General features: G+C 32.9%; 1 protein-coding gene across 1 annotated transcript; it reads left to right on the plus strand.

Annotated features, from left to right (window-relative positions):
- Positions 1–1,582: 1,582 nt before the first annotated feature.
- On the plus strand, positions 1,583–12,560 carry LOC132746478 (uncharacterized). Its single transcript, XM_060735653.1, has 2 exons — positions 1,583–4,426; positions 9,620–12,560. Exons 1-2 carry the CDS (start codon positions 1,822–1,824, stop codon positions 12,202–12,204), a joined length of 5,190 nt encoding a protein of 1,729 aa, XP_060591636.1. The 5' UTR covers positions 1,583–1,821; the 3' UTR covers positions 12,205–12,560.
- The last annotated feature ends 309 nt before the right edge of the window (positions 12,561–12,869 follow it).

Genomic DNA, 12,869 nt, shown 5'->3' on the forward strand with positions numbered 1-12,869 from the left:
ACACAGTAGCATTAAATTCACATTTAATTATAAATATCTTTAAAGATTATTTAATTCCTTGATAACTCTATTTCTACCAATATTTTAAACATTATTAAATACACATGACCATATTCATCAATATCTTGAATTCCTTAATCATGTAGAAGTGTTAAACCTTTCAGTCAAGCTAACGGTATCGTCGCGCAACACTTCCATGTTCATAAACTGATCATTGCGTGTGAACGTGATATATAAAGTCTTACAGATTTCTTGTAAGATCAAGAAGCACTTTTTTTAGAAACGCAACTCGCCTGTTTTTTAACAAAACGTTCAAAAAAATGATAAGACAATCTAAATCGTACTTGATGAAGCACCAACACGACAACCTCGTTTATTCACCCCGAAATAGGTATGGTATAGGGGTACGAGTCACGCTCGCAAATACGTAACACTTATTTTATATACATAACAAATACTAATCATATGTATTTAATATTCTAAATTAACTTTTTCTATCATTTCGTATTCTGTATTATTCAAATTAACACACCCCGTACGTGCTTTGTCTTGTGCCCTGTCCCGTTTTTGTTTGGTTACCTGCTGGGCTCTTTGCAGGTGTTCCTGTGTTGCTGGGTCGTGTGGTGGATGCGTTCATTGAATGCCACCATTCCTTGTTGATCTTGTTTGCCATATTTTACCTGATCAGTCTCAGATTTGGTCTTCTAATGAACACATTAGACTTAGGAATTTTTTAAAAAGCAAATCACGAATTTTTTTATCAACATGTTTAAATAAAGAAACAATAAAGCATTCTATAATACCTGATTATGTAAATATCTTTTAAGGCTGAAAGGTGTTATTTACCCCGTTTATTCAACTCGTAATATGTATGAAGTTGTTACTGCCATCCCCATCATTACTTGTATCATTATTGTGGTGTAGTGGTTAGCATACTGAGACACGTGGTTCGAGTCCCGGCTGCTAGGTGCCAAATTTTCGTGTGATTTTTCTGTGTAAAACTTCCTGCTCATGACTTTCGCCCTTTCATATACATGTATATATAAATCGTGATCAGCATCAAAATTTGCCTTCCTGGTAGAGTTCTATATTTGGTAATTTCATCGTTTTATTGTCATGTCACACGAATATTTACGAGTAGTATTGCATTGGTTTGACTTCCTGTCTGCTGTCTGAAGCCGTTACATACTGGAGAAAAGATTTTGATGGATGAATACATAAAATATTGCACGGACAGGTAATTTTACCGTTAATATTGGAATGAAAGAATGAATCATGTTAAATGCATTAATGTAACCTTTTTCAGTTTCTCGTCGCCTTAAAAAGAAACAAACTGAAATTATTTTTTTAAATGTCAAAAACCTTGCATTGTTTTCGGATAAAACACTCGATTTCTTTTTGAATAAATATTAATACATTTATCCATAGATCGTTGACATTTGGTATATCTCGACATTATACGGGTTAACAACGACAAAAGAAAATAAAATAAAAAATAAAAAACAATCATATCTTAAATTCGGAATTATAGATAGCGGGAATATCTTTTTTACTTAATGCTCAAAATTTACTCATGATTTATTTCAGAAACATCAGTGGTGAAGTTTTCTGAAAACAGTTCCATCCGCAGTCGATACTGTCACAATAGATATATCAATTAAAAGAACTCGATACGAAAAACCACTCCATACATTCCCATAAACAAAACACGGTCAATCAAACTACGACAACAACTGATTTTTTTGTGATATAATCTGACTATCCCTTATTTTTAACTGATATATTACGGTCATTCTTGGAGAAAGAAGCAATATTATCAGGATGCAGGATCATTTGGTGCTAGGCGGAATCTATATAGTCCTGGTATGTTTTATACAAGGCCAAACGTCGGCATCAAAGCAATGTGAGTTTAAGGAACTAGACACTTTTTCTTTGGAAGAATGTGGAGACTATGGAATTGCACTGCAATGTGACAACAAAAATCTGAATGAAATACCAAGAACTTTTCCAGCTCACCAATCAGAAACGAACATATCCCGGATATGCTTACTGGATCTAAGCCACAACCAGTTGGGGGATCTTGAGGATTACACTTTCACAAACGTAACTAACCTGAACCCATTTAACATTTTGTGGTTGTTTTTACAGAATTCTTGTATCACCAATATACCATCTAAAACGTTTAGTGAACTATCAAACCTCATGTATCTTAACTTATCAGAGAATGCTTTAATTTGGCCTGACAGTTTTGGTTTTGGAGTTTTCAGACCTTTGGTAAATTTGAAAGATTTGAATTTGAAAGGAAACCCAATAAATTCTTTTCGAGGTATGGGCGAAGAATTAAGTAATGCAAACAATCTTGATTTCTTACGTGTTGAACTTTGTGCAGGCTGCACATTTGACACAGACTTTATTAATCTTTTCCGGCTGACCAAATTAAGCTTATCTGGTTGGTCAAAACAAAGTTGCAACGCTTCGATTTTGACAAAAGACATTTTTGTAGGAGTACCAAGATTAAAACACTTGTGGCTTTCAAATTGTAATATTGAAGTTATTGAGGCAGATACCTTTACTCGTTTAAACAGCAGTCTAATGTTATTAGATATTTCAAAAAATGAAAACCTCCATTTCAAAGGAATGAATAAAGCATTACATGGTCTGAGAAATTCAGAAACATTGTTAGAGTTGAACGTGAATCAGATACATTCGCCTTATGATTATGGAATACGCGTTAAAAAATCGGATATTGTAAACCTGAAGACACTTAAAGTTCTAGAAAGACTTTATTTGGATCTAAATAAGATAGAAGTATTTGACGAACGGATCTTTCACCCTGTTTTTCAACTTCCTGGAACATTAAGCCAAATATCTTTGGCGGGAAATCGACTTTCATTTGGAAAATACGTAAATGTTTGGCATAGTGCTAATAACATTACATTTCTTGATATATCTAAACAACACTTTACACATGGCCCTTTTTTTGATAACCATAATGAGCCTGATATAACTGCTGAACCAAGAACTGCACGAAAGAAAAGATTTTCAAATTCCAAATGTGCTTGCCAAGAGCCGCACGTAGTTTGTATACCTCAAAAACTGCACACGGTCATATGGCGAAGTAGTTTCATTTATGCGCCATTGAAATACAATTTGAATGTTTGTGGAGCAGAATCATTGAAGCATCTTGATCTATCATTAAATTTTTTCACAAAATGGACAACACCAGTAAAGGGTTTAAAATATTTGAAACACCTAGATATTTCTGAAAATTTCTGCGATGAAGTATCTCCGTCATTTTTCAAAAGTTTCAAAACTTTGGAGCATCTTAACGTCTCTTCTAATATTTTAGGAGAATCTCTCGATCCCGCAAAATGTAATTACTCAAATAAAATATTCAGTGAATTAACAAGACTTACAAAATTAGATTTGTCAAATAACAAGATCGAACGACTCCCTAGAGATGTATTTGAAAATCTTAACAACTTAAAATACCTCAATTTGAGCTCAAACATGTTGGTAGAATGGAATGTCACCTTTAGCAGTAATACTTCTCTAAAACGGCTTGATTTATCTGGGAATAAACTAACAACTCTTCCAATTGAACTTACAAATTATCTGGACCGACTCTGTCGAAATAAGTGCGAGTTGAGCCTCATTTTAAGTTCAAATCCTTTTCAATGCAAGTGTGATTCTTTACCATTTTATAAATGGATGCTTTCTACAAAGGTAGAAATAACTTTTTCAGATACCGACGAATGTCTTTTGAAGTCTGGCAGATTCAGTCTTAAAAAAAGTTTACAAGCCATTGCAGATTATTTGGAAAATGAAGCTTGCACTGATAGAAGTTGGATTGCCTGGGCTGTCGGAAGCGCTGTTAGTGGAATACTAGCCTGTATCATCTCTGTCGTTATATGCCGAATAGTTTACAAAAACAGGTGGAAACTTAGATACTTATATTACAGTAGAAACAGGCGTTACCGACATGAAGGATTTGGCCGATTGTTTGAAAACGACGCTTTCATCTCGTATGCAAAGAGCAAAGCATCCTTTATTAAAAGTTCAATGGTTCCATCTCTTGAAAAGCAACGAGGCCTTCGTCTCTGGGTAGCAGACCGTAATTCCATTCCAGGCACGTCTGTCGCTGAAAATATTATACATGGCATATATAACAGCCGAAAATCAGTACTTCTTATTGACAAAGACTACTTGAAAGACAATTGGTGTGACTACGAAATGAATATGGCACATTTGGAAGCTATCGAAGCAAAGAGAAAATTGATCATTCTAGTTCTCATGGAACACATTCTTCCTGAAAATCTGCCAATAAGTATAATGAACTTTCTTCGCAACGAACGCTCTCTTGAATACCCTGAGGACCACCAGGACTTGGATTTATTTTGGACAAATCTTGCTGATGAAATAATGCGTGCATAAAAGTATATATATGCATATATGCGTTAATTTTTCATCAAGTGTTTCAATTATTTATTAAAACATTCTGTTGCTTTTGAAACAGAAGAAAAACTCTTTATCTCGCTTAACCATCGCAGACATCCCAAATTATCAGCTCTAAAATTGGGAAGTTAATGGTAATTTAAAATATAACACTGATTAAATATTTATTTCATGGTCTGTTTTTTTTTAAATTAAATTCGTACAACTTTGACAAATATTCTATACCATCAGAATAAATCTTATTCTGTTTTGTTTGTGTAATTAGCTTCATTGACGTATAGGTACCACGTTATAGTGCTCAGTAAAAGCAATGTTACTACTTAATTAAAGCTGTTTATCTAGATGTAGTAATAGTCATACTTAATACTGGAAGAGATGAAAAAAAATCTGGAAGCAAAGTGATCCCTTGGAAGCATTTATCACAACAAAATTACAAGAGAATTGCAGACTCGGTTTGATTGATTCTGTACATGAGGGATAATGAATAAGTGCAACATCCCTCACGCCCCCTAGCATCGGCTTGAGCGGTACTCAATTCTCAACACTCAATAGTGCTGGCATCAGTGATCCCGAAGGACCAGAAAAATATAACAACACTGAAGTGAAGTACGGGGCAACATTTTTACAGCTGCCACACATCACTTGACACCTGCTGTTGTAAAGTATAAAAATCTGGAAGCAAAGTGATCCATCGGAAGCATTAAAACACAACAAAATTACAAGAGAATTGCAGACTCGGTTTGATTGAGTCTGTACATAAGGGATAATGAATAAGTGCAACATTCCTCACGCCCCCTAGCACCGGCTTGAGCGGTACTCAATTCTCAACACTCAATAGTGCGGCATCAATGAACCCGAAGGACCAGAAAAATATAACAACACTGAAGTGAAGTACGGGACAACTTTTTTACAGCTGCCACACAGCACTTGACACCTGCTGTTGTGAAGTATAAATTACTTAAAGTAGTTGATTCTCTTACTGCTCACAAGTGATTTAAAAACTGTTCTTGATACGTGACTAGGACTAACCCTTCTGTAATTTGGCTATAGAACGATTTTAAATGTCAAACAATCTTTAAAGTGATTGGCGAAAAGTATATATCCTAGTCAGGCTTGTCACTTAAGTGTAGAGTGTTCTTAAATCGTGCATAAACAAGTCAATATTTCTGCTAGCAGATTTAAACAATATCTCTCTTCTCATTAAAATAATTGGAAGCAATGATTTTAAACACTGAAAGAAGAAGCATCGTCAGACGTTTAAGAGTCGTCTGCACAAACTATCCAATAACCAAGTAACATACATACTTTAATGTTATGAAAGTATAAATAAAAATATTTTAATGCTTTGCCTGAAAAAATCTGATAAAATTATCGTTTATTATTTTTCTTTGTGAAGAAGAAATGAATGATATGGCATGATTTCGTTTACTTTATTGTTTATTTTCAGAATATCAAAGAGTTAATTCTAAGTATTTTTTTGTGACTTAAGACTTGAAAGCATTGTAGAACAAAAAGCGTTGGAGATAAAGTTTAGATCCATTATTTAGGAATTTAACCAGGGCTGGAAATTTCAAACGAATGTTCAAAACACCTCGGAATATTCGAACACAGAGAAATTAATACGAACATTTGAGAAAAAGAAAACTAAATAACGATTTGATAATAATTTTAAATATACATGTATATTAAAACATGTGTATTTTATTTTATATTTTTAGTTTTCCGCATGTGTTGATAAGTAGATGCTTTACTTTTATCCAGTCCCTTTCCCGACATGCTGCAATTGACTATGTATGAAGCAAATAAGAAGAAGCGTTTTAACATCTCGAGTCGATATGTATTTCGTATATATACTTCCTCGTAATCAATATAAAGTCACATGCATTTGATCTTACCGAAGGTCACCTGCATCCCACATGACATTTTTGTTGGTCCCCCGTGTTTCAAGAAGCCAAATATTCAACGCTTGCATTTCGGTAGAGTCTTTAGGGTTAGGGCACTGTTTTATTTTGAATAATGCGCAGTTGACCCGATTATGTTTATTATGTTTTAGAATTGTTTCTTAAATTTGTTTCTGTGTTGAAACATGTGCAATTACTGCATCCGAATATTTATGTTTAAGTTCAGTGTATACAATACTATACAGGAAATATTCTATACGTTTGCTATTTTTGTCTTGCCTTTTCCTATTTGATGTGTTTTCGTTTCTGCAAAATATATGCGATATATTTTCTGTGCTTATTGTTTTCCAATAAATATCTCTTTTCATGACTTAAACAGCATCGAAAAAAGTAATGTATAATATATATAACCGATGTCATCATATATAACAAGAAATATTAATTGAAACCCAGCTGTTCTAAATTTTTCTCAACTGTTCAAATGATTATCTTGTTAAACTATTTTCCTTTCTCCCTTTTTCCAACTAAAATAAGGTAGGCCGTGCTTCTAAGATGAATTTCTTATAAATGAATAAATGAATGAATGAATGAATGAATGAATGAATGAATGAATGAATGAATGAATGAATGAATGAAGTGCCACTGGTATGTTAAACAAATACATGTATATTGGTGTTTTTATATTAGTTAAAGCAATTGAATAAAAATATGTCAAGAAAGAGTTTGACAGTTTTTTTTCAGCTTATTATTGCTATAAGTTCTTAAATCTTTTAACTATATTACAAATATGGTTGACAAGGAAAAAAAACAACTTCAAGCGCTCCAAAAGTGACACTTAATACTTGAAGTTATTGTAATCAAGATGACATTACTAGCTTCCGTTTGAACATGAGCTGTTTGTATGATGAGTATAAGTTGCTATTATCTCAAGTCATGAGAAATTAATCTTAACAGTCGTCAAATGAATCACACATGTATCCAATTAGTCATCTAATTGTTGTTAAAAGTACTAAATGCCTTTAATTGTTGTAAATCTTAGTAATTGTAATGTAATTTTATGAAAGGAAATTAATACAGAATAAATATGCAACAAAAATGCATGTTTCATGGGTCTTTTATCTTTTTCAATTATGAGAATTGTTATAGAGGTGACATGATGGAAACGTTAGTAGCTTAACTAATCACATCATACAATTGTACTCGTATATGAAAGGTCACTGATTGTTTTTGAATTCTTTATTTATTCATTTTTTTTGGAATTATTTATAGTGTTCTATAAAATATGTTGAGATGAGGGATATACAATGACTGTATAAACAAGAGGCCACGATGACCCTAAATCGCTCATCTTATAACTGTTGCTAGGCAACAAGAAGGTTCATTGCTCGTGATATTTTAATTTTTGATTTTCAAAGAGATGTCCAAATATGAAGACTGCACTAATAAATATTCAAAATTGACCACTATATGCTATACTACATGCATAACTGCACCAACTCTAAACTGGAAATACAGGTCACTGGTTGAAAAAAACTACGTCTTCAAATGACCAAAATCTATTAGGCAAAATAAAGAGATTGTAAACAATAAGATTGACATTAGGTAGTGATGTATTTTAATTTACAGTGTAGAAGATTGTGTTAAATAAATAAAGCTGTATCAGTAACATCAAATAGTTGTTCTTTTTTAAATATTTTAAAAACACGTTTGAAATTTATTTAAGAATTGATTTGTCGTTTAAGGATTCAGTAGGATATTTAGCAAAATGAAGGAAAGGAACCGATATCTACTAGTCATTAAATAATACAAGTTCTTTGTAAATTTGATTACAATCACCAATCATGCAGACAAGACATTGTCAGCGGCGAAAACAATATAATACATGACAAATAAATGCTACATTGAGAAATAAAACCTTCGGTGTTCAGTCGAACAATCTATGGTGTGCTGTCAGGACTATTGCGCTGTTGCCATGAAAGCGTTGATACATTGACGTGAAATCACGACCGACTCTCAACATGAGTGTATCGGGTTAATAAGGATTTCTGTTTATGGAAAAGTAACTTCGACTATACACGACTGTCAACAACACTATTATGAATATTACAATAAAATAAATAACTATAACTATAACAATTAAAAATATTTTGTTTACCAAATAATTGTAAATGGTATTATGATCTACTAGGCAATGTTTCATGCCAAAAATCTAAGCTGTAGCCCTTGTACTATTTAAGAAATTAAAAAATGAAAACACTTTATACAAAAGGAAAACAATGCCCCCCCCCCCCCCGGGTCAGGGCAAATTTTGACCCCATGACATCTTGATAGACTTGTGTAAAATATCTATGCTCTAGGTATTGTGGTTCTAGAAAAGAAGATTTATAAGTTTTTCCCTATTATTCCTATCCCATATTTCTGCATGGAATAAAATACCTTTTGAAAAAAAAAAATCTTTTGAAGCCGTTCACCGAAGGATCAATCCTAGCAAAGGTTGAAATCAGACTTGTGATTTTTAAGAAGATTTTGTTTAGGTTCACTATATATATAATCTATAAACATGTAACAGACGAACGCCAGCATGCGCGGTGGCATAAAACAAATAACAAAAGATATCATGCTTCGACATTGTTATTTGTTTGCCATGGTTCCGATGATAAGATCGAGATTTAAACTACAAGTCAAGAATTGATTAGCTTAAATACGCAAACTTTTTTTCCGCATCGTATATTCATGTATATCTTTCGTATTCACCATTCGTCTTTATATGAACCCGAACCTGCAACATTTTCAAGTTAATTGTAGGAATGCCATTTTATCTAGTTTACGTCAAATTTCAAGATGTTGCATTTCCAGCAATATCACAGTATAGTTTTGTCTTTAATGGTACACCGTAAATTACAAATGGTAGCAATCAAAAGTGGACAGACAACGCAAAAGCAAATTAAATGCATCTCTACGCCATAGAACATAAAATCGTGACATAAACATCAATTTCGTAATATCGTATCAGTGTGATTTTAAATATTAGTACTGATTGAAAGGAAGGATTGTTATATGATTATTACAAATATAATTATTAGAATTATTGACATTAATGAAGGTAAATGAGATTAAGTTAGTTTGTTTTTATATAATGTAAAACTAAAAAAAAATAATATGAAAGAACGGAACAGTAGTATACAGTATATAGATAGTCAAGAAATAAATTTCGAACAATGTATATACATGTATTATATATATAATTCACATTTATTGCAGATAAACCCTTGATATGAGGAATATTGCGTATCTAATCGGCTCCATTTTGGTGACTGCAATCCTGTTTGTGGCAGCAGCAGTAAACAAATGTACAATTGATGATCTTACAAATAATGGTTATACCATAAATTGCAGAAATCTGTCTTTCACAAAGGTACCAAAATACTACCCAAAGTTTGAAGTAAATGGAACAGTTTATTCTCTTGATTTGAGTATGAATTCCTTTGTTCACCTTGACAATGGAACGTTTTTAAATGTCATGAATTTGAACATTTCAAGAATTGGAAATCTTAATTTAGGGTTTTCAAACATCTCGTACATATCACCAGAAGCATTTTATGGTTTGACATATTTACGATACCTAAATCTTTCGGGAAACTATCTTTCGTGCCCGGATAGATTTAAGAAAGGTGTATTCAAACCATTAATCAGTCTTAAATATCTGAATATTAAAGAAAATAAGTTAAACACATTTGCTGGCTTAGGTACAGAGCTAGGATATTTGAGGAATTTAGAAGCGCTTTCCGCTGAACTGTGTGACAATTGTTCTTTCGGTAAAGACTTTGAAAAACTTCAAAATTTGAAAAATGTAAGTTTATCTGGTCGCTCACCAGACACTTGCAATGCTACAGTCCTTCGCAACAACACATTTGAAGGTCTCACTATGGTGAAATGTCTTTGGTTGTCATCTTGTAATATTGAGAAAATAGAGGCAGACGCATTTAGACCAATGAACAGGAGTTTAACTCACCTTGATATATCTTACAACGAAAAACTTCAGTTTGATGGAATGAACAAAGCTCTTTACGGTTTACGATTTTCCGCAACTTTGTCGGTTTTAAATGTAAACCGGATTCACAACGTGCACGGACTTGGCGTGGAATTAAAGGCTTCTGATCTAGAGAATCTAAGTACGTTGAGAAATTTGTCTAAACTTTTCATGGACCTCAATAAAATAGAAATATTTGATGAAAAAGTGTTTAACCCTACCACTAAATTTCCTACTTCACTTAGGGTTTTAACAATCGCGGAAAACAGAATATCGTATGGAGAATATTTCATTTATTTCCACACCGCTAGAAGTATCACGTGTCTAGATATATCAAGACAGCATCTTTATAACGACCCTTTCATCGCGGAGCACTATGAACAAGTGACAATCGGAGAAGAATCTATAAGTATAGATGATGTTTGCTTTGGAAAAATAGATATTCTTCCAGAACAAACGTGCACATGCTTACTTAATTTTCCTCCAAATTTGCGTCGATTAAAGTGGAGAAAGAGTTTCCTCAATTTCGATTTAGATGCTGATGCTTGTGTATGTGGAGCTAAAAATCTACTGTTTTTAGATTTATCATTCAATCTTTTCACAAAGTGGAAAAGTTCGACGAAAGGACTGGAAAACCTTAAACATCTCGACCTATCAGAAAATTACTGCAGTGATATTGCTCCTGACTTTTTTGACCATTTTACAGAATTGCAATATTTAAATGTTTCAGGAAACTTTTTAGGACCAACGTTAGAAAAAACATTAACTGATAAGCCAAATGGAATATTTAGAAACTTGAATAAATTAACAGATCTTGATTTGTCACGCAATGAAATTGTACGATTTTCAGATCGTGGCTTCTTTATGGGAATAAAAAATATCCATCATCTATATTTGCATTCCAATCGTTTGATTGACTGGGACTATGACATGCCGGAATCTCTTAAGCTAATAAATTTGTCGCAAAATAAATTATCAAGTCTTTCTCCCAAAGTGAGAGATCACTTCGACAAGGTTTGCATAAGTAATATATGCAACATAACTGTTATATTGTTAAACAATTTCTTTAAATGTGACTGTGACAATTTACCGTTTTTAAACTGGATGTTGTCAACCAATGTGAATATTAAAATTGATACTTGTATATTGAACTCGGAAGAGAAGAGAATATCGAAGAAAAGTGATTTAGATACAATAGTAAATGACTTAAAAATGGATGTTTGTAACGATAAAACCTGGATTACATGGACCGTTGGAACTGTTTGTGTAGTGCTTGGAGGTCTATCTAGTATTATAACTGCATTAGGGGTTTATAGATATCGCTGGAAACTAAGATATCTATATTACAGACGAAATAGAAGATTTAACCACGAGGGATTCGAACGTCTTTTTGAAAATGACGCATTTGTATCTTATGCAAAGAGCAATGCGAGTTTTATTAAACGCTACATGGTTCCTTCTCTCGAGAAGGAGCGCGGCCTACGCCTTTGGGTGGCAGACAGGAATTCAATGCCCGGTACATCTATAGCCGAAAATATCACACATGGGATAAATATCAGTCGGAAAGCTGTTCTACTCATGGATAAGGCATACCTCAATGATAATTGGTGTAACTATGAAATGAATATGGCACACGTTGAATCGACCGAAACAAAGAGAAAAATGATCATCATTGTATTAATGGAAGATATTCCATTTAAAACACTTCCTATATGTACAATGAGGTTTCTACGAAGTGAGCGGTCCCTTGAATACCCAGCGCATGGTCAAGACTTAGAAACATTTTGGACCGATCTTGCTGACCAAATTATGAGTTAAATGAAACTTTTTGTTTCCATTCGTAAGAATAGACATGCATGGTCTCCACATCATTCATATTGAAAAATGAATATATCAAGTAGCGAAATAAATGTGCTCTTGGTCCAGGTGAAAATCTAGAAAAAGGGAGATCCTTTGAAACAAAATTAAAACAATTTCAAAATATTGAAATTTCAGAATCGGTTTGCTGATTGATTATTGGAAACATCATCAATAAGACTCATAAGACATCGCGTTAGGTATAGCGGTCCAGAGCACTTACGTTAGTACATAGAGACTTGGTTGGTACAACATATACTAACTGCTCTGTCCTTTATGTATAATTGTATAATAAACGTATAATATATTTTACAAAATATTTGCATATTCATTTAACTAAAATATTTATGTGTGCAGTTAGTCTGAATCAGAAATGTTGTTTCAAAATTTCTATGAAAGTCTGAAAGGATTTAAGAGTTATGGTGACATTTGCTTTGACGTACATAATGCTAAGTTTTAAAAACCTTTTGTAAATAATGATTAAACCTTTTGTAAATAATGATTATGTATATACCAGTATTTGTATTTCTAGAAAGGTGTTTTTGCTTTTTAATTGCTGAAGATTTAATTTTGAAGTTTCCGAAAAATCTTGTTGTAAAATAGATAAAATAGAGAATATAAGAATC

The sequence above is a fragment of the Ruditapes philippinarum genome, unplaced genomic scaffold, assembly GCF_026571515.1.
Source record: "Ruditapes philippinarum isolate M1 unplaced genomic scaffold, ASM2657151v2 ctg5193_1_1_1_1, whole genome shotgun sequence".
Taxonomy (NCBI): Eukaryota; Metazoa; Mollusca; class Bivalvia; order Venerida; family Veneridae; genus Ruditapes; species Ruditapes philippinarum.

Bases quoted from the DNA above. Each gene is read 5' to 3' on its own strand.
- LOC132746478 (XM_060735653.1), top strand. From the start codon at position 1,822: ATGCAGGATCATTTGGTGCTAGGCGGAATCTATATAGTCCTGGTATGT. The intron at 4,427-9,619 runs GTGCATAAAAGT...TTTATTGCAGAT, and splicing joins TCTTGCTGATGAAATAATGC to AAACCCTTGATATGAGGAAT.